This window comes from Salvelinus sp. IW2-2015, linkage group LG37, assembly GCF_002910315.2.
Source record: "Salvelinus sp. IW2-2015 linkage group LG37, ASM291031v2, whole genome shotgun sequence".
In the NCBI taxonomy this organism is placed as follows: Eukaryota; Metazoa; Chordata; class Actinopteri; order Salmoniformes; family Salmonidae; genus Salvelinus; species Salvelinus sp. IW2-2015.
Genome location: NC_036876.1, coordinates 9692669 through 9720654, shown reverse-complemented (window position 1 = coordinate 9720654; position 27986 = coordinate 9692669). Strand labels below are relative to the sequence as shown.

General features: G+C 44.0%; 1 protein-coding gene across 1 annotated transcript; it reads left to right on the top strand.

Moving 5' to 3' along the window:
- Positions 1–136: 136 nt before the first annotated feature.
- Positions 137–27765, top strand: LOC111960002 (coiled-coil domain-containing protein 149-like). The gene is given in 13 exon segments (XM_023981837.2): positions 137–277; positions 14410–14571; positions 14837–14875; positions 17255–17362; positions 17463–17579; positions 17788–17960; positions 18344–18416; positions 18677–18761; positions 19730–19874; positions 20163–20239; positions 25127–25240; positions 26574–26966; positions 26969–27765. Coding segments are annotated over 13 exon segments (1680 nt in total). The 5' UTR covers positions 137–226; the 3' UTR covers positions 27112–27765.
- Positions 27766–27986: the final 221 nt, after the last annotated feature.

Here is a 27986-nt window from a genome sequence, read left to right as displayed (position 1 = left end):
CTCAGATTGCTATTCGATTTGATTGGCGCTCCTCCCTCACCGACTTCGCCCGGTCACGTGATTGGCCAGAGGCTGGTTCAGTGCGGGCCAGCTTAATAGAACTGCCATAGATGCAGCGAAGCGGAGGAGGAGTCAAAAGAAGAGAAGTCACCTTGCTGAAGACAGTAGCGTACCAACTAATACAGGAAAACCGTGAAATTTGCGTGTTGGAAGAGGCTGCGAAATTATGAATTCTTCGAAAAGGAGTGAAAGTGACTGGCAAGGCCTGGTGAGCGAGGTGAGTGCGCTGCAAAAACACTGTGATAATCGGTTGCGTGAGCCATCAGTGATGCTTAGCATATAGAATTGGGTTGCCATATGGAAAGAGAAATTAAATGTCTACTTCGAGATACGTATTTTGTTACTATTATCTAGCCAATTTGAATAAGTATATGGTTGTGTGTGCGCATATTGCCTATCACAACGTATTTTTAACACTAATCCTCCAAATCTGCTCGAGCTGCCACAGTCAACTGTAAGTGCTGTTATTGTCAAGTGGAAACATCTATAAACAACAACGGCTCAGCTGTGAAGTGGTAGGCCACACAAGCTCACAGAACGGGACCGCCAAGTGATAAAATTGTCTGTCCTCGTTTGCAACACTCACTACGAGTTCCAAATTGCCTCTGGAAGCAACGTCAGCACAATAACTGTTAGTCGGGAGCTTCATGAAGTGGGTTTCCATGGCCGAGCAGCCACACACAAGCCTAAGAACACCATGCGCAATGCCAAGAGTCGGCTGGAGTGGTGTAAAGCTCACCGCCATTGGACTCTGGAGCAGTGGAAACGCATTCTCTGGAGTGATGAATCACGCTTCACCATCTGGCAGTCCGACGGGCGAATCTGGGTTTGGCAGATGCAACGAGAACGCTACCTGCCCGAATGCGTAGTGCCAACTGTAAAGTTTGGTGGAGGAGGAATAATTGTCATTGGCTGTTTTTCATGGTTTGGGCTGGCCCCTTAGTTCCATTGAAGGGAAATCTTAATGCTACAGCATACAATGACATTCTAGATAATTCTATGCTTCCAACTTTGTGGCAACAGATTGGCGAAGGCCTTTTCCTGTTTTAGCATGGCATTGCCCCCCAGTGCACAAAGCGATGTCCATATGTAACGGATGTGAAATGGCTAGCTAGTTAGCGGTGGTGCGCGCTAATAGCGTTTCAATCGGTTACGTCACTCACTTTGAGACCTTGAAGTAGTGGTTCCCCTTGCTCTCCAGGGCCGCGGCCTTTGTGGAGCGATGGGTAACGATGCTTCGTGGGTGACTGTTGTTGTGTGCAGTGGGTCCCTGGTTCGCGCCCGGGTCGGGGCGAAGGGACGCCCGTAAAGTTAAACTGTTACACATAGAGAAATGGTTTGTTGAGGTCAGTGTGGAAGAACTTGACTGGGCTGCACAGAGCCCTGAACTCAACCCCATCGAATACCTTTGGGATTAATTGGAACGCCGACTGCGTGCCAGGCCTAATCGCCCTACATCAGTAATGCTCTTGTGGCTGAATGGAAGCAAGTCCCTGCAACAATGTTCCAACATCTACTAGAAAGCCTTTCCAGAAGAGTGGAGGCTGTTATAGTAGCAAAGGCGGGACGCACAATCATAGATTGATTTTAAAAACCAATAAAATCTTAAAATGAATTTGAAAACTGACAGGCAGCTAGTGCAGAGACCTTAAAACCGATGTATTGTGTGCTCTCCGTCTGGTCTTGGTCAGTACCCGTGCTGCAGCATTCTGTACGTTTTGCAGTTGACCAATGGCTTTCTTGGATAGACCAGACAGGAGAGCATTACAGTAGTCAAGCCTGCTTGTAATAAAATCATGGATGAGTCTCTCTGTATCAGCCTGAGGGAGAAACGTCCGCACAATGGCGATGTTCCTCAGGCGGTGAAAAGCAAATTTGGTCACATTCCTAATGTGTGATTTGAAAATGAGTTCAGAATCTGAAATAACACCTAGGTTTTTTTACCTGGGATTTTATATTTATTGCACGTGAATTAAAATGTGTGGCAGTATTCTCTCTGTGCTTTGGCCCCAACAATAAGTACCTTGTTCTTGTCTTGATTTAGCTAGATGAAGTTGTGCGCCATGATATTTAAATCACTAATAGGGTCTAATAATTTCTGTGGAGCTAAAATACTCGGACACAGAAATGTAAAGTTGTGTATCGTTTGCGTAGCATTGAAAAGCAATGCTGACCTTTCTGATAACACTGCCAAGGGATAACGTGTGTGTATATATACTGAACAGTACCGTAACGAAAATCGAACCTTGTGGAAAGCCACATGTGATATCTATTTTCTCTGAGTTATGTTCACCAAGGGTGATGACAAACTCTTGACCGGTTAAATAGTTCCTAAACCAATTTAGAACTGGACTGGAGAGGCCAACACACCTCTCCAGTCTGTCCAGAAGGACATCATGGTCAATAGGGTTGAATGCAGCACTTAAATCCAAGAGTACAAGGACAGAGAGCTGTTTGGACTCTGTTGGCTCCAAGATCATTTACCACTTTAACTAAGGCTGTCTCTGTGCTGTGGTGGGCCCGAAAACCAGATTGGAATAAAAATGTTTTTTTTAAATGAGTTAGTTGGCACTTAATGTAATTAAGCTGTTAGAAAACCAATTTCTCCAGAATTTTGCTTAAGAATGGAAGGTTGGAGATTGGCCTAAAATTGCTAAGAGCTGAAGAATCTAGATACATTTTCTTCAGAAGGGGTGTCACCATAGCAGTTTTTAGTGCAGTGGGGAAAGTGCCTGTGAATAGTGAGCGATTTTAACAATAGCTTGTACTTCTTCAAATATGCAATTAAAAACTGTTTTTGAAGGTGGTTGGGATAGGATCGAGAAGGCAGGTAGAAGGCTTAAGTTGTGATGTCACTTTCCTGAGCGTGCCTGTGTCAACCAGGGAAAATAAATCCATAGTGCCTTTGCGTGGTGGGCTAGGGCACATATCATCAAACTAATCATCAAGTCTTGCTTGTCTGATAACAAACATTAGGCTGGGTATCTTATGCCGTGAACTCATTACATTTAGATGTGGAGGAAAGTTCACATAGGTTTGCGGGTGCAGGATTTGGTCGACGAGCACTCATTATTCTGATTATTAGTGATCAAGTTAGAAAAATGAGCCCGTCTGCCATTTCTAATTGCCTTGTTATACAGTAGAATTCAAAAGTTTGGACACCTACTCATTCATGGGTTTTTATTTTTTACTATTTTCTACAATGTAGAATAATAGTGAAGACATCAAAACTATGAAATAACACATGGAATCATGTATAGTTGAAGTCGGAAGTTTACATACACTTAGGTTGTTTTTCAACCACTCCACAAAATTCTTGTTAACAAACTATAGTTTTGGCAAGTCGGTTAGGACATCTACTTTATGCATGTCACAAGTAATTTTTCAACAATTGTTTACAGGCAGATTATTTCACTTATAATTCACTATCATAATTCCAGTGGGTCAGAAGTTTACATACACTAAGTTGACTGTGCCTTTTAAACAGCTTAGAAAATTCCAGAAAATTATGTCATTGCTTTAGAAGCTTCTGATAGGCTAATTGACATGCTTGGTCGCAAATGGGTCTTCCAAATGGACAATGACCCCAAGCATACTTCCAAAGTTGTGGCAAAATGGCTTAAGGACAACAAAGTCAAAGTATTGGAGTGGCCATCACAAAGCCCTGACCTCAATACTATAGAAGATTTGTGGGCAGAACTGAAAAAGCGTGAGCGAGCAAGGAGGCCTACAAACCTGACTCAGTAACACCAGCTCTGTCAGGAGGAATGGGCCAAAATTCACCCAACTTATTGTGGGAAGCTTGTGGAAGGCTACCCGACAGGTTTGACCCAAGTTAAACAATTTAAAGGCAATGCTACCAAATACTAATTGAGTGTGTGTAAACTTCTGACCCTCTGGGAATGTGATGAAAGAAAAAAAAGCTGAAAGAAATCATTCTCTCTACTATTATTCTGACATTTCACATTCTTAAAATAAAGTGGTGATCCTAACTGACCTACGACAATTTTTACATGGATTAAATGTCAGGAATTGTGAAAAACTGTTTAAATGTATTTGGCTAAGGTGTATGTAAACTTCCGACTTCAACTGTAGTAGCCACCCTTTGCCTTGATAGCTTTGCACACTCTTGGCATTCTCTCAACCAGCTTCACCTGGAATGCTTTTCCAACAGTCTTGAAGGAGTTCCCACATATGCTGAGCACTTCTTGGCTGCTTTTCCTTCACTCTGCGGTCTAACTCATCCCAAACCATCTCAATTGTGTTTTGGTCGGGTGATTGTGGAGGCCAGGTCATCTGAGGCAGCACTCCATCACTCTCCTTGGTCAAATAGCCCTTACACAGCCTGGAGGTGTGTTTTGTCATTATCCTGTTGAAAAACATTTGAGTCCCACTAAGCGCAAACCAGATGGGATGGTGTATTGCTGCAGAATGCTGTGGTAGCCATGCGGGTTAAGTGTGCCTTGAATTCTAAATAAATCACTGACAGTGTCACCAGCAAAGCACCATCACAACACCACCTCCATGCTTCACGGTGGGAACCACACATGCATAGATCATCCGTTCACCTACTCTGCGTCTCACAAAGACACAGCAGTTGGAACCAAAAATCGCCAATTTGGACTCATCAGAACAAAGGACAGATTTCCACCGGTCTAATGTCCATTGCTCGTGTTTCTTGGCCCAAGTAAGTCTCTTCTTCTTAATGGTGTCCTTAAGTAGTGGTTTCTTTGCAGCAATTCGACCACGAAGAGCTGATTCACGCAGTCTCCTCTGAACAGTTGATGTTGAGATGTGTATGTTACTTGAACTCTGTGAAGCATTTATTTGGGCTGCAATTTCTGAGTCTGGTAACTCTAGTGAACTTATCCTCTGCAGCAGAGGTAACTCTGCGTCTTCTTTTCCTGTGGTGATCCTCGTGATGGCCAGTTTCATCATAGCGCATGATGGTTCTTGCGACTCCACTTGAAGAAACTTTCAAAGTACTTGAGTGATGATGGACTGTTTCTCTGCTTATTTGAGCTGTTCTTGCCATAATATGGACTTGGTATTTTACCAAATAGGGCTATCTTCTGTATACCACCCCTACCTTGTCAGAACACAACTGATTGGCTCAAACGTATTAAGAAGTGAAATTCCACAAATTAACTTTTAAGAAGGCACACCTGTTAATTGAAATGCATTCCAGGTGACTACCTCATGAAGCTGGTTGAGAGAATTCCAAGAGTGTGCAAAGCTGTCATTAAGGCAAAGGGTGGCCACTTTGAAGAATCTAATTGATATAGATATTTTATATTTGTTTAACAATAATTTTTTGGGGTTACTACATGATTTCATAGTTTTGATGTCTTCACTATTTTTCTACAATGTAGAAAATAATAATACAAAAATGGAATGAGTAGGTGTGTCAACTTTTGACTGGTACTGTGTGTGTGATATAGCCAGAGGCATACTCCACTCAGACATCATTTACAAACAAAGCATGTGTGTTTAGTGAGTCTGTCAGATCAGAGGCAGTAGAGATGACCAGGGGTATTCTCTTAAGTGTGTGAATTTGACCATTTTCCTGTGCTGCTAAGAATAAAAATTTTAACGAGTTCTTTTGGGTGTCAGGAAAAATGTATTGAGTAAAAAGTACATTATTTTCTTTAGGATTGTAGTGAAGTAAAAGTTGTCAAATGTAAAGTACACAGTGGTGGGCCGTCAGGGCCTGCAAGGCCTTCTCTGCTGGCCTAAACATCATCAGAATATAATCTTTTTTAAAATATATTTTCCCACAAATATGTATTAAATTATTCCCCAGAGTAAGAGTTATACTCTTCATTTCATAGCTTTCCTCTTGGTTGCACTGCTTCCAGCCCCAGGTTGAGATTTGGAGGGCTGGTCTTTATGTTAGATCTTTTATCCAATCATATTCAGCCATCATGTGTTGCCAGGGGTCTAAAATCTGCCCTCAGGCCTTCAGAATCAACAGTGCGGGCGCTTGTAGCTTAAAGTGAATGGAAATTAAAATGTTGTGTCAACCAATCAGCTTTAGAGTTGGCTATTGAGGAGCCAGCTAGCAGGCGTAGTGCGTGCACGTCTTTTGCTATGGGCAGGTCTATGCAGATCTAGGAAACTGAATTTGATAAACGAATTAATTCGCGTTCTACTAAGCTGTTTTTTCAACCCACAATGGCGGAAGGAGGAGAAGATATCGATTTGGTCGAGGATATAATTATAACGCCATTCTCAAGACGAACTTTTCAAGAAAAGTTAGACATTGTAAGGAGAGGTCGCCCGACGCCACAAAGCCTGTCACAGGCGGGAAAGGGGTTCGTTCGCTCGCCACTTTCAAAGTTTCAACTACGAGCGCTGTCAATGGCTCACAGGCTCCGAGAAGCACTGCAAACTGTACTGCTGGGAATGCCTATTATTTGCAAGTGATCGATTTGGTGTTTGGAGCCACACTGGCTTTGCAAACTTGAGTTGTCTGTTAAACACTGTTTACCCAAAAATGTCAATTTGTCAATTTCAAGGTGACGCAACGCCAGGTTATACTGCGTTTCTGTCTAAATGTATAGTGTCTAGAGCCATGGCATAATGATGGTAATAAGAGGTGGATTAATTCGGGTGGGACTGTGTAGTACCTCACTGAAGGCCTAGGCCCCAGGCCCACGGCACGCCACTGAAAGTACAGATTACCCCAAAAAGTGACTTAGGTAAAAAAAAATTAAAGTACTTCAGTACTTTACACCACTGGTCATTAGCTGGGGCGTCGGGTAGTCTAGTTGGGCCAGTAACCGAAAGGCTGCTAGATCGAATCCCCGAGCTGACAAGATAAAAATCTGTAGTTCTGCCCCTGAACAAGGCAGTTAACCCACTGTTCCCCGGCAGGCCGTCATTGTAAATAAGAATTTTTCTTAACTGACTTGCCTAAAAAAAAATAGCTAAAGTTCATAAAAAATTGCTTGCAATGCGAATGTTAGCTAGCTAAAATCTGGTGCCTTTATTCTTAGCTAGTTTAGCTGCATCTAAAGTCAATATGGCGGCATCAAAATGATGACAAAAGGTTTTCCTGCTAATTATTTGCCTACTCCTTAATGTCATTGTATTTCCAATGCACTTTTGATGAAATTTTCATCAGCATTCATTGACGATGCATTGAGTAGAATGCTCAGTCGGGCATCAGTCCAAAACGAACATTCAAAACAATATTGTGAATAAACATGCAACCCATGAATAGACGGGTTGGTTGTTTAGCAACAACAATGATGTTGACAACATTTAAGCTATATTTGGTCTACAATGTTTATTGAAAACATAAATACATTTGCACAATGACCACTTGTTTCTCAAATACATAGTTGATGGTTAGGCTAGCTAGCGAATTTGAGCCATATTAGCATTGACATGAAATCAATTTAAAACCACTCAAAACAAGACATGCCATCAATAACAAGAAGAAGTTGAAGTTTGAACTACTCCACAGATTATCCATTATATTGACCACATACTCTAGTGGCTGCTTTAATGAAAAGAAATGTCTTCAAAACTGGAATGCCATCGGGAGGAGGCAAGATCAGATGGGACCATTCTAGACAATTAAAGAGCAGATACGTGTGAAAAATAGGAACAACGGTTTCCACTAGTTACTACAGCCACAAAGTAAAAATGGGCTATATTGTAAAAATTCATGAAAACAACAATTAGCTTTTTGGTCTTAATTCAAGGCTAGGCATAAGGTTAGCGGTGTTAAGGTTAGTGTCAATCACATTTTAAGAATGGAAATAGGCAGGGTTTACAACTTTGGCTGTGGTAATTAGTGACGACCAGGCACAACTCCGATATAAAACTTTTTTATCGAAGTTGCCGGGATGTCACGTGTCCTACTTATCACTACATTTACATTTAAGTCATTTAGCAGACGCTCTTATCCAGAGCGACTTACAAATTGGTGCATTCACCTTATGATATCCAGTGGAACAACCACTTTACAATAGTGCATCTAACTCTTTTAAGGGGGGGGGGGGGGGGTTAGAAGGATTACATATCCTATCCTAGGTATTCCTTAAAGAGGTGGGGTTCAGTGTCTCCGGAAGGTGGTGATTGACTCCGCTGACCTGGCGTCGTGAGGGAGTTTGTTCCACCATTGGGGTGCCAGGGCAGCGAACAGTTTTGACTGGGCTGAGCGGGAACTGTACTTCCTCAGAGGTAGGGAGGCGAGCAGGCCAGAGGTGAGGAACGCAGGCCCTTGTTTGGGTGTAGGCCTGATCAGAGGCTGAAGGTACGGAGGTGCCGTTCCCCTCACAGCTCCGTAGGCAAGCACCATGGTCTTGTCGGATGCGAGCTTCAACTGGAAGCCAGTGGAGAGAGCGGAGGAGCGGGTGACGTGAGAGAACTTGGGAAGGTTGAACACCAGACGGGCTGCGGCGTTCTGGATGAGTTGTAGGGTTTAATAGCACAGGCAGGGAGCCCAGCCAACAGCGAGTTGCAGTAATCCAGACGGGAGATGACAAGTGCCTGGATTAGGACCTGCGCCGCTTCTTGTGTGAGGCAGGGTCGTACTCTGCGAATGTTGTAGAGCATGAACCTACAGGAACGGGTCACCGCCTTGATGTGAGTTGAGAACGACAGGGTGTTGTCCAGGATCACGCCAAGGATCTTAGCACTCTGGGAGGAGGACACAATGGAGTTGTCAACCGTGATGGCGAGATCATGGAACGGGCAGTCCATTCCCGGAGGAAGAGCAGCTCCGTCTTGCCGAGGTTCAGCTTGAGGTGGTGATCCGTCATCCACACTGATATGTCTGCCAGACATGCAGAGATGCGATTCGCCACCTGGTTATCAGAGGGGGGAAAGGAGAAGATTAATTGTGTGTCGTCTGCATAGCAATGATAGGAGAGACCATGTGAGGATATGACAGAGCCAAGTGACTTGGTGTATAGCGAGAATAGGAGAGGGCCTAGAACAGAGCCCTGGGGCACACCAGTGGTGAGAGCACGTGGTGCGGAGACAGATTCTCGCCACGCCACCTGGTAGGAGCGACCTGTCAGGTAGGACGCAATCCAAGCGTGGGCCGCGCCGGAGATGCCCAGCTCGGAGAGGGTGGAGAGGAGGATCGTAACAACCTAATCATTATGATACTTCCATTCGATCAAATAAACCACATGTAGCAAATAAGCTATAAAAAAATGTGTTAACCAAATTCGATACTCTCATTGACCTCATACAAAAACTTCTCGCTTGGTAAGTGAATTTATTATTTAAAAAAAAAATGTAAACACCACCTGCTGGAGGCAGATTTTGGGCTCAGTTATCCCTCTAGCTTTACTCCAGGAAGTGACGTTGCAGGCTAGCTCAGTGCTGCCCCCTCTTATTGACTAAGAGCTAATTTATGCTTGATCCGAAAATGTGGTTGGAGGTTCCGTATGGAGGGTGTGACGCAATTGCGGAGCCTCCAGAGGCATGCAGAGGCCAAATTGAGCTCTGTACCGCAAAGCCATGCGCCTCCCAATTTTTGTAACCGTGCAGAGGGCTCCATATATCTCCGCATTAACATGATTGGTTGACGGTAGTTGGGGGCGGGAGGTCCTGTATAAACACAAACTCACTTCCTCGAAAATGTCCTTCACAACAGCTCTGCTGAACAGTTCTACGCTGCACCGCGAAGTGCAAAAAGTATGAATGCCCTGACTTCTGCAGAGGCCTTAACACTGTAACTGCAGAGAACAGATTGACCATGCAGCACCTTTAACTCAAGTTGAAGGCCGACCAGGGTACTGCAGGCTGCCATTACCAACACAATTATCCTTAACTTCCTATGTGTGTGATTTTAAACAAAAAGGATAAAAAATATTTGGTTTAAGGATATACATCTGGTGTATTAAACAGTTATATTTTTTACACAGATTGACCACGACGATGGTGATTTTTCCATTTACTATAATGGGGGATCATGTTTTCTGCAAACAATGCCTGCAGTACCGCAGTCGGACTTTAACTTCCGTGCCTTCAATGAGAGGGGGCAGTCGTTATCCCGTGGGTTAGAATTTGAAAATGGCTCGATTTTAGTAATAATCAGCTATAACCTGTAATCTCCTACCCGTTATTGGGCTTCAGAATGAGCACACACTCAATGTTTGCACAAAAAGTGTACCAATCACACAGTCATTCCTTGGACCACACCAGGTATGATGGCTGAGGGAACACAGTTAGTTCATTCATTCATTCAGAAGGCTGTGTCGTGTCCTTACTGCGGATATTACACTTTGCTACTACTGGTTATCACTTCTATATCCTTTGCATAACTGAGTGCCTGTTATCATGACAACCTGTATGTGGGGGGGAAGGTTCCACATGAATATTCCAGTGTTTCTTATCTTCAAACAATGCATACTGTGCATAGGCAACTGTTTATTCTTCCATCAGTGCTGCGCTAGCAGCCACACTGGTGATACTGTAAGTCAAGTTACAAGTGATTTACCTGTTACTGTTAGCTGACAAGTGTTACTGTTTATGAGATGTATTTTAGTCAATAATTGGGCTGATCATTTCTTGGACTTGTTTTTTCTGTACTAATTCATGACCTTGGCACTATAAAGTTCTATCTGACATTTTGGTGTAAAAAAACGAGTTATTCATGTAACAGTTTTAACTTTAGTCCGTCCCCTCGCCCCGACCTGGGCGCGAACCAGGGACCCTCTGCACACATCAACAACAGTCACCCACGAAGCATCGTTACCCATCGCTCCACAAAAGCCACGGCCCTTGCAGAGCAAGGGGAACCACTACTTCAAGGTCTCAAAGCGAGTGACGTCACCGATTTAAACGCTATTAGCGCGCACCACCGCTAACTAGCTAGCCATTTCACATCGGTTACATTCACATAGTTTCTCTTTAGGTGGTCCTTTACAAGTGAGATGTACATTTACGATAAAAAACATTTAGTTAGGAAGTTCTATCTGCGAATACTCCAGACTATACATTTTTTTACACATGTTTTCTCCCCAATTTTGTGATATCCAATTGGTAGTTTGTCTTGTCCTGTACGGACTCAGGAGAGGCGAAGGTCGAGGGACATGCGTCCTCCGAAACACAACCCTGTCAAGCCGCACTGCTTCTTGACACTCTGCTCTCTTAACTCGGAGGAAACACCGTCCAATTGGTGACCGCAGTCAGCGTGCATGCGCCCAGCCCGCCACAAGGAGTCGCTAGAGTGCAATAGAACATCCCGGGCCTGCCAAACCCTTCCCTAACCCGGACGACACTGGGCCAATTGTGCGCCGCCTCATGGGTCTCCCGGTCGCGGCCGGCTACAACAGTCTGGGATTGAACCTGGGTCTGTAGTGATGTCTCTAGCACTGCGATGCATTGCCTTAGACAGCTGTGCCACTCGGGAGGCCGCAAACACCTTTTTACTTGGTGCTATAAGGTTCTATCTGCAAAACACAGTGCATTCGGAAAGTATTCAGACCCCGTGACTTTTTTCACATTTTGTTACGTTAGACTTATTCTAAAATAGATAATTATTTTTCTCCCTCATCAATTTACACACAATATCCCAAAACGACTGTGAAAACAGGTTGTTAGAAATTTCAGAAATACCTTAAGTTTGCTATGAGACACAATTGAGCTCATGTGCATCCTGTTTCCATTGATAATCCTTGATGTTTCTACAACTTGATTGGAGTTCACCTGTGGTAAATTCAATTGATTGGACATGATTTGGAAAGGCACACACCTGTCTATATAAGGCGCACCAAGACAGGATTGTGTCAAGGCACAGCTCGGGGGAAGGGTACCAAAACATTTATGCAGCGTTGAAGGTCCCAAAGAACACAGTAGCCTCCATCATTCTTAAATGGAAGAAGTTTGAATCCACCAAGACTCTTCCTAGAACTGGCTGCTCGACCAAACTGAGCAATCAGAGAAGGGCATTGGTCAGGGAAGTGAACAAGAACCCGATGGTCACTCTGACAGAGCTCCAGAGTTCCTCCAGTGCCTATAAAGCCCTTTTAACATCTGCCGATGTCACAGTGCTATACAGAAACCAAGCCTAAAACCCCAAACTGCAAGCAATGCAGAAGCACGGTGAGTAGAAAAATGATAACAATCACTGTGGTTGTAGAGAGGTGCAACAGGTCAGCACCTCAGGAGTAAATGTCAGTTGGCTTTTCATAGCCGAGCATTCAGAGTTAGACAGACAGAGCGAACACAGCAGGTCCGGGACCTTTCAGAAGGACAACCATCTCTGCAGCACTCCACCAATCAGGCCTTTATGGTGGAGTGGCCAGACGGAAGCCACTCCTCAGTAAACTGCACATGACAGCCCACTTGGAGTTTGCTAAAGGACTCTTAGACCATGAGAAACAAGATTCTCTGGTCTGATGAAACCAAGATTGAACTCTTTGGCCTGAATGCCAAGTGTAACGTCTGTAAGAAACCTGGCACCATCCCCACGGTGCAGCATCATGCTGTGGGGATGTTTTTCAGGGACTGTGAGACCAATCAGGATCAAGGGAAAGATGAACGGAGCAAAGTACAGAGAGATCCTTGATGAAAACCTGCTCAGGACCTCAGACTGGGGCAAAGTTTCACCTTCCTACAGGACAACAACCCTTAGCACATAGCCAAGACAATGCAGGAGTGGCTTCGGGACAGGTGTCTGAACGTCCTTGAGTGACCCAGCCAGAGCCCGGACTTGAACCCAAGCGAGCATCTCTTGAAAGACCTGAAAATAGCTGTGCAGCAACGCTCCCCATCCAACCTGACAGAGCTTGAGAGGCTCTGCAGAGAAGAATGTGAGAAACTCCCCTAATACAAGTGTGCCAAGCTTGTAGCGTCATACCCAAGATGTTTCGAGGCTGTTATCTCGCTGCCAAAGGTGCTTCAACAAAGTACTGAATAAAGGCTGTGAATACTTATGTAAATGTATTTTTTTATTTTATAAACATTTGCATAAATTTCTACATTTGGTTTTGCTTTGTCATTATGGGGTATTGTGTGTAGATTGAAAAAGGCTGTAATGTAACAAAGTGGGGAGAAAATCAAGGGGTCTGAATATTTTCCAAATGCACTGTACTTGTATGTAAAGTGATATACTTATTGAGTCACAGAAGAGGAAGATGTCACAACAGTTCTGAGATCTGGGACTTGAAAAATACTCAATCTCAAAACTATGCATTTTGCAGATAGAACCGTATAGTCTCAAGTCCTTTATTTTTAATATCATAGGTTCTGGTCCTCTTTTGTAATTACTTTTTTGAATTTTGAATTTATTTTTATATCACCTTTTCTGAAGAAGAAGCTCTTTATGGTAAAAACCCAAACAAATAAATACAGGTGCTTTAGAGCACGTTTAAGGCCCTTAGAGGCATTGCTGTTTTTGTCTTGTTCTATATCAATACAAAAAGCTCCATGGACGAGGTATTTCACTAAAATTACTAACATTTTATTGATGTGATGTACGAAGGGCTATATAAAATAAAATTGAATTGATAACTAGCAAGTAGTTTACTGACTTTGGATGTCAGAGACCAGACAAATATATCAGTTTACTCATCCAGAGCTAAACCTTAGCAATGTTGCTAGTTATCCATATGATAAGGTGTATTTATCATTTTAGGGAAATATTGCTTTAACAAATGTGTGATGAACATTAATTTGATGATGTGATTAGAAAGAAGGAAGGGTGTTGTCGTTATTCATTAAATGTCTCGAGTTTTTCAATTGAAATTGAAATAATTTTAACTTTCTGGGCCAGATAAAACGTTTTGGCTGAACCAAGAATGACATTTCAGAGCCATACGGTTCTGTCTGCGATAAATTATTTACAAATGTCTTTAGGATTTTGATGCTCTGCACTTCGGGTACCTTTTTTAAGGTTAGGACTTTGATGTGTTGTGAAAGAAGAATTCACTTTAATTCAACTTTAATGCTGAATATCTCAGAACAATGCTTTGTGCAGATAGAACCTTTTTATAGTCCCAAGGTCTTGAATTGTCAGTATACTGTGTATGCAAAAGTGAGGATGAGATTAGAAAGTAGTACCATGGTTGTAACCACTTAACTGTTTAGTTCTCATTTTATTTTTCCTGTTAAATAACTTAATGAAAGGGCCTTGATTTAGTTTTTCACCATATTATTTTCACCTTTCAAAGCTTTCAAAGCTTTGAATCAAATGAAATGAAAGCTATTCAACACGATTGGTGCAAAGCCCACACTTTCTGAAATACAAACCTGTCCTTACACTTTATCACAATGGGAGCAATAGTTTTTTCCTTTGACATCCGAACACGTAACGTGAGCATCCACAGTAGGAACCGGTGTTACTTCCCAGTCTGTACCCTCCCCTATATTGCTTCTTAGTTCCTGGTGTGTAAGCGTAAGCTGGACAGCAAGAAGGAGGCCCTCCTGATCCTGTCCAAAGAGCTGGACACCTGTCAACAGGAGAGAGACCAGTACAAGCTGATGGCCAACCAGCTGCGAGAACACCACCAAGGACTCAAGAAGAAGTACAGGGAGCTCATTGTGAGTCTGTCTATAGGATTTATGTTCAATGTTTAGAAATCTTCTTTATCTGTAATGATTTGCCTTAAAGTGATAATCCGGCCAAATGACTACTTTGACTTTGTTTTATGGTTTCTAAAAAGTGGTTTATGGACCTGGAAAATCAGTGACCCATGAATGTTTGTTTAAATTTGATAGAGCTTAGCATTAGTATTGTGAGGGCAAAACAATGGGACCACTGTTCATGCTCTGAATCAACTTTTAGTAAAATGTTTATTTCTTTCAGGATGGAGATCCTTCTTTACCACCTGAAAAACGCAACCAGGTAAGTTAAGCTGTCTCTAATGCCCATGCTACAGTTGAAGTCGGAAGTTTACATACACCTTAGCCAAATACATTTAAACTCAGTTTTTCACAATTCCTCACATTTAATCCCAGTAAAAATTCCCTGTCTTAGGTCAGTTAGGATCACCACTTTATTTTAAGAATGTGAAATGTTAGAATAATAATAGAGAGTGATTTATTTCAGCTTTTATTTATTTCATCACATTCCCAGTAGGTCCGAAGTTTACATACACTCAATTAGTATTTGGTAGCATTGCCTTTAAATTGTTTAACTTGGGTCAAACGTTTCGGGTAGCCTTCCACAAGCTTCCCACAATAAGTTGGGTGAATTTTGGCCCATTCCTCCTGACAGAACTGGTGTAACTGAGTCAGGTATGTAGGCCTCCTTGCTCGCACACTTTTTCAGTTCTACCCACACATTTTCTATAGGATTGAGGTCAGGGCCTTGTGATGGCCACTCCAATACCTTGACTTTGTTGTCCTGAAGCCATTTTGCCACAACTTTGGAAGTATGCTTGTGGTCATTGTCCATTTGGAAGACCCATTTGCGACCAAGCTTTAACTTCCTGACTGATGTCTTGAGCTGTTGCTTCAATATATCCACATAATTTTACTTCCTCATGATGCCATCTATTTTGTGAAGTGCACCAGTCCCTCCTGCAGCAAAGCACCCCCACAACATGATGTTGCCACTGTCGTGGAAAATCACTTCAAATATAACTCTTACAAGAACTTTGTGAACTCAAATATGATTTTTAATACAAATTGTATCGCAATCTGGAATGTCCGCGGAACACACACCGCTTCCCAACCCCGGTTCCAACATTTATACATAAATAGCATATGGGTCCACCCCATATGCAAATAAGCATACTTCCCCTAATTCTTCCTGCCATCATTATCTTTTTAGTTCAGGCTTCCTGCTTGTTCACGCCTACCAACGCCCATTATCTGCTTTCAGTTAAATTATAATAGTGGCCAGACCCGTGCTTGTCTTAAAAATAATATATGTCCATCTATCCTCTAGGCCTCTAACTCAACCCTGTATTTAACTCAATGCCCCAGCATGTTCTCTGGTATGTCCTTATTGGAATTGGCAGACTCTATGTCTCTACTTATCATTAGTGTCCAGTTGCCTTAGGCATATTTCTCTGGTATGTGTCTTATTGGAATTGTCAGACTATATGTCTCTTCTACCATTAGCATCCAGTTGCCTTATGTTACTACTACACCACCCCCGTGCTTCACGGTTGGGGTGGTGTTCTTCGGCTTGCAATCCTCCCCCTTTTTCCTCCAAACATAAAGATGGTCATTATGGCCAAACAGTTTTATTTTTGTTTCATCAGACCAGAGAACATTTCTCCAAGAAGTATGATCTTTGTCCCCATGTGCAGTTGCAAACCGTAGTCTGGCTTTTTTTTATGGCGGTTTTGTAGCAGTGGCTTCTTCCTTGCTGAGCGGCCTTTCAGGTTATGTTGATATAGGACTCGTTTTACTGTGGATATAGATACTTTTGTACCTGTTCCTCCAGCATCTTCAAGGTCCTTTGCTGTTGTTCTGGGATTGATTTTCACTTTTCGCACAAAAGTACGTTCATCTCTAGGAGACAGAACGCCTCTCCTTCCTGAGCGATGTGACGGCTGCGTGGTCCCATGGTGTTTATACTTGCGTACTATTGTTTGTACAGATGAATGTGGTACCTTCAGGCGTTTGGAAATTGCTCCCAAGGATGAACCAGACTTGTGGAGGTCTACAGTTTTATTTCTGAGGTCTCGGCTGATTTCTTATGATTTTCCCATGATGTCAAGCAAAGCAGAGATTGAAGGTAGGCCTTGAAATACATCCACAGGTACACCTCTAATTGACTCAAATGATGTCAATTAGCCTATCAGAAGCTTCTAAAGCCATAACATAATTTTCTGGAATTTCTCCAAGCTGTTTAAAGGCACAGTCAACTTAGTGTATGTAAACTTCTGACCCACTGGAATTGTGATACAGTGAAATAATCTGTCTGTAAACAATTGTTGGAAAAATTACTTTGTGTCAAGCACAAAGTAGATGTCCTAACTGACTTGCCAAAACTATAGTTTGCTAACAAGAAATTTGTGTAGTGTAAACTTATGTAAACTTCCGACTTCAACTCTATATCCCTCAAACTGTTACATATGTTATACTTTTATCACAATGTTTATATGATGGACAAAGCTTTATCTGACGCTTCCCCAGTTTGACTTGACTTGATCCTGCTCTTTCAATCGCCAACCTTGTGTGTCTGAGGGGTTGGGTACAGCAGAAGATGACATTTATGTCTCGTATGAATTAGTAAAAGCATTCTTCTATTTCTCTGACCTCTCCCCAGGTGAACTTGGCTCAGCTGTTGAGAAACGCAAGGGAGCGAGGGAAACAGCTAGTCGAGGAGGTGAAGGAGCTGAATCAGAGACTGGCAGAGGCCCAGGGGGATAACAAGGTAGGGCATCAAACGCACACACACACACACAAACCTACATCTTTCATACTAACTCAGTGAATCTGTTCCTCTATTTGACCCGTCTCTCCCTGGTCCACAGCTGCTGAGGATGACAATCACTAGACAGAGGCTGGGGGATGAGGAGGTGGGGGCACGCCACTTCCCCGCCCATGAGAGAGAAGACCTGGTCCACCAACTGGAGAAGGCAGGGCTACAGGTGGGAAGGGATCTTGTCCAATGGGAATGCTCTTTTTCTATGGTACATCGTGCCCTAATGAACACGACCCAGTGCCTCTTCTTCTTCAGCACTTTAAGAATAGTGCAAAAATGGAAGATAGGAGACAACCGTGTCCTATTCGCTTTCTTTGTTTCTCTCGTTCGCTTTCTCGCTGTTTCTCTCGCCCACTGTCTCTCTGTGTGTTCAGATGGAGGAGCTGGAGAACAGTGTTAAGGCACTGACTGATGAGCTGGAGGATGTTAAGGCAGAGCGTGGCGTGTTCAGCGAGAAGGCTGAGCGCCTCAACCTGGAGCTCAACCATATCCTGGGTGGCCACGAGACCCGGATCATCGACGTGGATGCCCTCTGTATGGAGAACAGGTGAGGGGGGGTGGACTTTTCTCTGCTAGTATTACATTTTACATTACAGTTGAGTAATTTAGCAGAAGCTCCTATTAAGAGTAACTTAGTCAGTGCATTCAATTAAGGTAGGTAAAAAAATGACATGCCACACAATGTTCAACACAATTAAATACCCCCCAATGTATATTAGGCTATGCACGCACAATTTATTTTTACTTCTGTACACCATAGGAGACATTTTCATACACTGTGAGGTTGGCACTATTTCAATGTCTTGCTATTCCAGGTAGGCATAGGGTGTTCTGTGTGTGTTTCTAGTTGAATAATTGTTGTTTGCTGCTGCTTTTGTTTCTTCTTTTGCCCAGAAAGATTAATCTAAAACTATTTTTTCCCTCTGTCAGGTATTTACATGAGAGGTTCAACCAAGTCCAAGAGGAGGTGAACTTGCTGAAGTCTAACATCATGAAATACAAGGTAGAGAGGTCTCTGTCATTCTGTCTGTCTGTGAGAGTGGGCTCAATACCCGCATTGCAGTAACAAGTAACTTTCTTTACCGTCAGACTCTCCTCACGTTTAGATACTTCAGAATAAGGTGTGTGTGTGTGCATGCAGTAAACAAAGGCGCTGTGTCAACATTGCATTGCAATTACATTGAATTCTAGCCAGTGTCTCTTGACAGTCCCAAAGAGAGTTAGAGATGACAGCTGATAGAGGTGGGTGTATTTGTTTTGCAGACTGCGTTGGAGAGGAGGAAGAGCTCTAAATTGTCTGGGAAGTCCAACAGCAGTGCTCTAACAGGAGTCCTCTCTGCCAAACAAGGTACACCACCATCGCATACAGATGCGTCCAGCTACCACATGGCAGGTCCCAATTCAGACTGGTAGCTCTGTAGTGAGTAAGATAGGGATGCTGGTCAGAGCAACTGATCTGAGAAGAGCAGTTAGGAACTTTCTAAGTGAGCTCCTCTCTCATTGAATCTAGGTAATGCATAGCCCAGTGACGCATAAGTATAGAAGATGTGAACTAACTAGCTAGTGAGTGCAAGCCCACTGCAATGATTTAACCTTCCCTAAGATTTGAAGGATCTATTCTAGAACCTGTGTTGTAGCGTGGCAGTGCGAGTTGCATTACATTATTTACTTGAAGAAATCAAGCTACAGTAGCACACTGACGTGTAGAAGCTATTTTCAGCTCTTGTAAAAGCCTATCATATTTATTCTACACCACCAGGGTTCCAGATAATAAAATAAGTACCTGTAATGCCCATTCTGTCTGAAGTAGACATTATTTCTTCATTAGAGTTATGTTAGTCTCCAGTGCCTAACCTTTGAAACACCTGAGACTCGTCCTAATTTGTATTCAGAGTTCTGGCAGAGATACAAAGCATAGGTCTTGATTGACAGTTCTCGGCAGAGCCAGCACAGTAGGGCAGCAGTTCAAGCTAGAGGAAGCAGGGAGGTAACCTATTGTACAGACAGCTGTTTCTATCGCTCTGTCACTCTTTCACTCACTCTCTCGCTTTTTCTTTCTTTCTTTATCCCTCTCATCTACCCTGTGTGTCGCTCCTGTCTATATACTGTTTCTCTCCTATTTTTGTCAGTCTCGCTATCTGTTTTCATCTCCCTCACTCTGTTTCACTTATGTCCTCCCCTTTCTTCTCCCCCTCTCTCTATTCCTGTCTCTCCCTTCCTGTCTTTTTTTTTTTTTTCTCAACGACTTACTACTCTTCCCCCTTTCTTTATCCCTCTTCCTGCTATCTTCTCGCTCGTCTGTCTGTGTGTCTGTAGTGCAGGAGTTGTTGTCTGAGGAGCAGGGCTGCAGTCTCCCGGCCACGCCCCAGTCCATCTCTGACCTAAAGTCCCTGGCCACAGCCCTGCTGGAGACCATCCATGAGAAGAACCTGGTCATTCAGCACCAGAGACACACCAACCGGTATACACACTGGCACACACATTTCTACAGTACACACAGGCCTACACACACACATGCGCGCGCACACACACAGCCCACACATTCTCTTTCTTATTCTTTCATATCCTTTATTTACGTCTGGTGTGCTTTGTCTCCATTAACCTTTACCCATAGTAAGTTCATAAACCTCGCCACACATTGTTCTCCACTCCTACTAGTCAAACAGTGGAGACACACTTAGTTTACAGTCTGGCCACTGGGCCATAAGGGACCTTGTGACTCACCCTCCAGTTTACCTTCTCCACACAGGATTCTGGGGAATAGAGTTGCTGAGCTGGAGAGGAAGTTGAAGACATTAGAGGTGTCCGGCTTGTGGAGTCTTCCAGGTTGGTTCCAATGATGTTGTTCGAATGCATTGACTGTTATTGACATGAGTGTAAATCATAGACAGTGGGGTTTTAGTTGGGTGGATAATACTAGATCTTGCAGCTAAATAACACTACAGAGAGCAATGCACCACACCATTAGCAAACACACTGTCTACCAACATTTCTTTGCAAATATCTGGTTAATGCTAGCTCCAATGGGACTGTATGATGAAATGATACCCAGCTTTACCTATTGAGAATTTTTTTATTGATACTTCAATTTACCAATGAACTGACCAATTGGTGGTGAACAGTCCAATGAAATGCTGTTTTATTAACTGGGTATCTCCTCCCTGGCTGCGGCTGCCTACAGGCCTGACCTACCACGTTTCTCTGGGAATAGGGAGTATGTGTTCTGTATATACCGCCCTTCTTAGCCCATGCCTTCCATTGTGTCATGCCACCTTGGCATCATCCCCAAAACTGCCATCTCATATCCATCGCCCTAATGCTACCTCCATTCCAGCCCAAGGCCACTCCTTGTGCATTCATGTCACCTGTTGGGATTTTCTCACCTGCTGTATGTAGTCACTTACGGCTTAACCTCGGAACCCAGAGCTAAATCACACTTGCACAATGGCCACCTACTCAGTTTGGTTACTCGATTCATAACATTTGTGTTAGCAGTCTCCTGAGAGACTACTTACTGCTCCGTTTATCAGAATAAAAGGTGAGTCCGTCTTTTGTATATATTTGAATGTCGGTACAACTACAGGTAGGTAACCTAGCGGTTAGAGCGTTGGGCCAGGAACCGAAAGGTTGCTACACTGAACACCAATATAAACGCAATATGCAACAATTTCATAGATTTTACTGAGTTACAGTTCATATAAGGAAATCAGTGAATTGAAATAAGTTCATTAGGCCCAAGCTATGGATTTCACATGACTGGGAATACAGATATCCATCTGGTCACAGATATCAAAAAAAAAAAAGCAGGGGCGTGGATCAGAAACCAGTCAGTATCTGGTGTGGCCACCATTTGCCTCATGCAGCGCGACACATCTCCTTCACATAGAGTTGATCAGGCTGTTGATTGTGGCCTGTGGAATGTTGTCCCACTCCTCTTCAACGGCTGTGCGAAGTTGCTGGATATTGGCGAGAACTGTAACACGCTGTTGTACACGGCGATCCAGAGCATCCCAAACTAGCTCAATAGGTAACATGTCTGGTGAGTATGCAGGCTATGGAATAACTAGGACATTTTCAGCATCCAGGAATTGTGTACAGATCCTTGCGACATGGGGCCATGCATTATCATGCTGAGACATGAGGTGATGGCAGCGGATGAATGGCACAACCAATGGGCCTCGGGATCTCAGCACGGTATCTCTGTGCATTCAAATTGACATTGATAAAAATGCAATTGTGTTCATTGTCTGTAGCTTATTCTTGCCAATACCATAACCCCACAGCCACCATGGGGCACTCTGTTCACAACGTTGACATCAGCAAACCACTCGCCCACACGACGCCATACATGCTGTCTGCCATCTTCCCCGTACAGTTGAAACCAGAATTTATCCTTGAAGAGCACACTTCAGCGTGCCAGTGGCCATCGAAGGTGAGCATTTGCCTACTGAAGTCTGTTACGACGATAAACTGCAGTCAGGTCAAGACCCTGGTGAGGACGATGAGCATGCAGATGAGCTTCCCTGATACTGTTGATGACAGTTTGTGCAGAAATTCTTTGGTTGTGCAAACCCACAGTTTCATCAGCTGTCCGGCTGGCTAGTCTCAGAAGATCCCTCAGGTGAAGAAACCGGATGTGGGGGTCCTGGGATGGCGTGGTTGCACGTGGTCTGTGGTTGTGAGGCTGTTTGGACGTACTACCAAATTCTCTTAAACGACGTTGGCGGCAGCTTATGGTAGCGTAATTATCTGGCAACAGCTCTGGTGGACATTCATGCCGATTGCCCGATCCCTCAATACTTGACACATCTGTGGCATTGTGTGACACGACTGCACATTTTTAGAGTGGCCTTTTGTCCCCAGCACATGGTGCACCTGTGTAATGATGATGCTGTTTAATCAGCTTCTTGATATGCCACACGTGGCTGGATTATCTAGGCAAAGGAGAAATTCTGACTAACGGCGTTGAAAACAAATTTGTGCACCAAATTTGCGAGAAATAAGCTTTTGTGCGTATGGAACATTTCTGGGATCTTTTCAGCTCATGAAACATGGGACCAACACTATACATGTTGCGTTTTTATATTTATATAATTCGAATCCTCGCGCCGACAAGGTGAAAAATCTGTCGCTCTGCACTTAACCAGGGTCGCCGTAAATAATGGCTGATCCCTGGCCGTGACCCCACTCTCCGATGTTTCGGGGGGGGATTTGGGATATGCAAAAAAGGCATTTCCATTTCACACCTCACACTCGTACAGGTTACCCACTTGTACATGCAGTGAAACAGGACAAATATATGTGTTCTAAAACTACTGGTTAATGAGTGACAGGTCATTTGGGGAGCTTGATGCTGTCACAAGAGTCCTGCGAAATGGGCAATTCCTACTGCTTTCAAATACTGAAATAGACTAACTTTTTAAGCGTATGATTTAGTAAATATCTGAACTAGTTTAACAGCTTCCCTCAATCTAATGGAAAGAACAGCAAATGTATAATGCACAGACATGCCAGTCAGACATTGAGATTATAGAACAGTTTCTCCAGTGTGCACCAGAGGGGGGTGTTGTGCTGTGTTTAAAGTGCATTGGTGGGATTTAGGTGGCGAGCTGTAGCTCGATGAAGCTCGCCTGTCATGAGACTGTCATTCTCCGCCATAAAACTGACAAGCATCCATTACTGAAAATGATTGCCCACATTACAAACACATTTAGGGGAATGTGCTGTTATTAGGGGATTTGTAGACGAGGCCCAAAGTGCCTCATGACTCTGTCCACCACAATCGGCGTAGGGCAGAGGGAGAGGGCGAGATGGAGATTGAGAGAGAGAGTGGCCTTGTCAAGATGGACAGACACGACGGGGTGAAAAAAAACAGGGGCCGATTTGGGGGCAGGCCCCGAGTCAAAACATTGGAGACGCCATGCGTTGTTGTTCCCGAACGACAAGTTAAAAGGGAGAGTAAAAAAACAAAAGCGACTCACTCAAATAGACTTGTGATTTACTCGACTACCCAAACCCCCCCTGGGAGCGATCCCCTGTTCAATGAGCGCTGGAATACACGCAGACTGAAAGCCTGTCTGGGCGCATCAGCCACACTCAATAGCAAACGGGGTGAGACTCGCATATACAGTAGCCTACTACACTGGAGAAGAAGATACATTGTGCAATGCCCTGATAGATAGACATGTCATTACCCAGGTATTTTTAAACAAAGATTTCTCTATTTTCTCTCCCAAACTCTTCCCTGCCGTTGTTGCCACCTCTCCGCGGATCAACGTCCGTGAGGGCGCGGGACGGCATCTCACAAAGACGGTGTATTGGGTGTGACAGACCTGCCTCGTTGTCAAAATAAGAGACGGGTGACCCCCCCCCCCCCCCCCCGAGACTGGTGTAGAGACTAGAGAAGCTGGGTACCAGAGAGATGTCAGATGTCTGTTTTGTATGAGGGAGATAGGCCTACAGTATAGGGTGTTATCGTTTGGGTATCAGTGTAAAGGTAGAAGCAGTTCTATTCATGGAGGTAGTACTTATTTTGGTACCTCTACTATCTTTGTTTTAGCATGTATGTAGGATATGTTTTGGCAGAAATAGGCTTCAGGATTAATGCATTCATGCATGCATATGTGTGTGCGAGTTGGGATGTCTGTCTCTTAGAGTGTGTGCAGTTATTAATGTGTGTGTGCGCGCACGTCTGTGAGAGGAGGAATGGACGGATGGATGGGCAGCTGTCAGGAGGGTATAAACCCACTCCTCCATACCTCCTCCTGAGCACGGCGTGGGCTGAAACCTGCTGCGTTCAGCCCAGGCCCTGCTCTGCATACATAATCACCACTTTAATACTGGCTTTAAAAAGCAGCCTGAGAAACTCAAGTCACCAAAGGCCCTCTCAACTCCGAACGAGCAAGGCTCTCAGCCTGTATGAGGGCTAGCGTCCAGATGAAAGTTTGAAGTATTACTTAGCCTTGCCAGTGCATGTATCCCAATGGGCATTTTATTTAAGATGAATATGCTAATGTGTGAAATGAGGTGTACAGAAACTAAGTTGCAGAGTCCTTTTTCATAAACAGCTTTCGAGGAAAGTAAAAGGGGAAACTTCACAGGACAATCAAAGTACAGTGTTCATCCATTGCCATAGATTAACGTGAAGAGGAATTGACCCCGAACCCTGGTGTACTATAGAAAAGATGCATTCACAACATAAGTGTTTGTGCCATTCATGCTTGATAGTCAACATGTTTCACATGCTGACATCCATGTTTAGCATTCTTCTGCTTTTGTTTATGTTTGTTTTAATGTTTTAGTTCGTAATTCACACTTGAGTGACCCTAGTTTGTGTCGAGTGTGTTTGTGCTTGCGTGGGTATGTGTGTGATGTCTGGTATACGGTGCACGGTCCCCTGTGAGTAGCATATGGCGTCAGCCCAGGAGGCGTGCAGCCATCACTAATGAAGACTGATGACAGGGAACTGCAGCCACTTCCTGTGAGCACAGTTTTGTGTGTGTGTGTGTGTGTGTGTGCATTTGGATGAGTATGACTTTATCTGTGTGTAGGAGCACGCGCAGTCCTTACCTGCTTACACACGCACCTTTTTTGAAAACCACCCTCATGTTTTTAGCATCTGTGTCTGTTGGGTGTTTTTATTTTCTGACTGGGTGGGGGAAAACTCCCCCAGAAGGTAACTCTTGTTCCCCTGTGGGTTTGTTGGGTTAACAGGGGGACGAGACAACATTATGCTGAGCGAGAGCCAGCGACCCGAGCTCCTATCGCCCAGCATCATGCCGTGCCCACCTCAGCCACACACGCACGCAGCAACGCAGCCACCTAAAGGTGAGTGTGTAATTGTGTGTAACTGGGCTTCGCCGTTCGTTAAACGTCGCCCCCCCGGGCAGAGGCTGAAAGTCTGTAATTAGCTCCAGCCCCCTCTCCCCACACACCCTTCTTCATTTTGCGCCCAGTCCCCTTTCCCGCCTCTCCTCCAACGCTGGCCTCTCATTGGTGCTGACGGCTAAGTACCTGATGCTCCTCAAATGCCATGGCATTTTGGAAATGTGAGCACAATTCTCGCCCGCTGACATTCAAAAAGTTGGTGTGTTTTTGGAAGGGGGGCCCTATAAATATGGATGCTGGTGTGAATTTTCTTTCCTTCTCTTTTGTGGGGGCAAGTGTTCTCTGTGGTCTGTCTTTAACCTTTTTGACTGAACATTCACAAATATGGGTCAGTAATCTGCGGAATGGGAGAAATATTTTGGAGAGGAAGCAGAACTTAGGGGCGTCGCTATTTTTAGCCCTTTGTCGTGGAAGTGCTTGAGTCACAAGTTATTGAAATAACTTTTGTCGATTGACACAGCCTCCAACTCCAAAGAGAAGTAGGGGTGGCTAGTTATTTAATCCTGTAATGGCATCTTAATTCTCTGTCAATTTTAAAGGGAGGATTTAACTATCAACTCTTTACAGGTGCTCAGAGTAATGTGGTGTGGAGTTGTTTTCAATGTCTGTAACGTTCACACTGCATATTCACTCACTTAACTTGGTTGGTTTTACATAGCTTACACTCATGCATAATCCATTTACACAGCTCTACATACACCCAGGCTGGTTGGATATAGCATGCAGATTAAGGACCGACAGGAATTTGGTTGGGTCACCACTGTCTTTTGACCACTATCAAGCATTACTGCAACATGCAAATATCAGCAGACTGCGTCCCCTAGCACCGAACACGTTGGTGTTTTGAAGTGCTGATCTAGGATCAGGCCCCTCTGTCCATACGAGCTTGTTCATTATGATCTGAAAAGCAAAACTGATCCTAGATCAGTACTCCTACTCTGAGGCGCATTATGAAACTGGCCCTGATAGGACTGTTAAGGTACTGTATATGTAGAAGGAAAAACTCAACCTAGTTTACTAATGGGCTTTGGGGAACTTTTGTTCCAGTCTTGCTCAAACACACCTGATTTAAAACTCAACTATGCTTCAGCTGCTTATCAAAACCTTGATTAGCTGAACCAGCTGTGTTATAGCAGATTAGGAGGAAAAGCCTGGACACGCAGAAGCTCTCCGGGAGGACAGTTTACCACTAGGTAGAGTTTAGAGGGAGTTACAGCTTCATTATAACTACCCTCTCACAATGAACTCTTCTCCTCTCTCCCAATGTGACTAGACGACAGAATGGGAGCATCGTCGTGGGAACGGGCCACAGCTGGCGGTGACTTTGGCGCAGATGGCGTCGGCAGGGAGGGCGCACCCGAGCCCAGTAACGGGGCGGAGGCTAACTGCATCTGCCTGAGTGACAGGCGGGGAGTGGAGATTGTGACGCTGTCGGAGGAGCAGGCTGCCGCGGAGCTGGAAGAGGGGCAGAGTCCCGTGGAGGAGGAGGGGCATGAGGTGAAAGTGGACGAGGAGCTGGGCTCCACAGTGGAGGAGGGAGAGGAGGCGGCCCTGGCGCTCGACGCCCCACCCTTAGAGGCGGAGTCCGACTTGGGTGAACTCCCACAGCTGCCTGTAATGCAAGCTACCATAGATGACACCCTTGAGGCGGGTCATTCGACCTGCCATGATCAAGCACAGGACTCCCTGACACAGAAGATGCCTCTAAGCCAGCTTCCATATTCAAGACCCCAGACTGGGGTGGCACAGATGGGTGGGACCTGCACTGTCAATCAGGACAGAGTGACAGTTGCCATAGCGACAATCATTGAAAAGTGATGTTTGTCTTGGTTGCATTACTACTCACTAGCAACATTTCCACAATGTAGACCAACACCCCTTTTGTGCTCCCAGCCATTCTTTGCGTGAGTCTATAGAATGGATAGAGAGAACACTTTCTCAGCTTCCCATTGACAGTCAGTGCCTGAAGTGTACTTTGCATCTAGATAGTGTTGTTGCTCTGAAAAGAGCAGACAATCTTGAAATCAATCCACTTGCAAGTCTAATGTCCTACAGGAGTAATTTAGCAAAGAAAATAGCAAAGATAGCAAAGTCCCCCTGCAAACTGCCTCCATGGTAGGATAATCCCAGCTGTTTGCTTCCTGTTTATTCCTAAGGGTTGCTAGTTAAATGAGAGCTGTTTTATTTTTTTCCGTTGCCCACATACAGGAGCCACTGTGAGTTAGTGTGATGAATGTATTAGATTTGCATGGAAATCTGTGAAGAACATTGTTCGAGAGTTTGTAATGTATTTGTATTATTGTAGCTTTATGTATATAGATTATAGTTACAGTCACTAATCAATTATGGAGCCATTTTCTTATTCTGTTTCTAATGGAAAAGTAGATGATAGCTTGTGACTGCATGTGCCTTATATACACTGGAATATTTAAATCATTTTACATTTTAAAATCCATTTGAATGAGCTTGACTGACTTTTTGAATGTCATATCTTGCAGTGTCACATGTCTAACTTGTTGCATAGGAGCACAGACGTATAATCAATATGGGCCTCAGTGCTGCCTGAGGAATGTCAATGTCCTTGTTTTCACAACCAACTGATTGTCATGGTTGTCTACTCTTATAAAGCTTTGTTTACCAGCTGCATAACCACACACACACACACACACACACAGTCTTACTACAC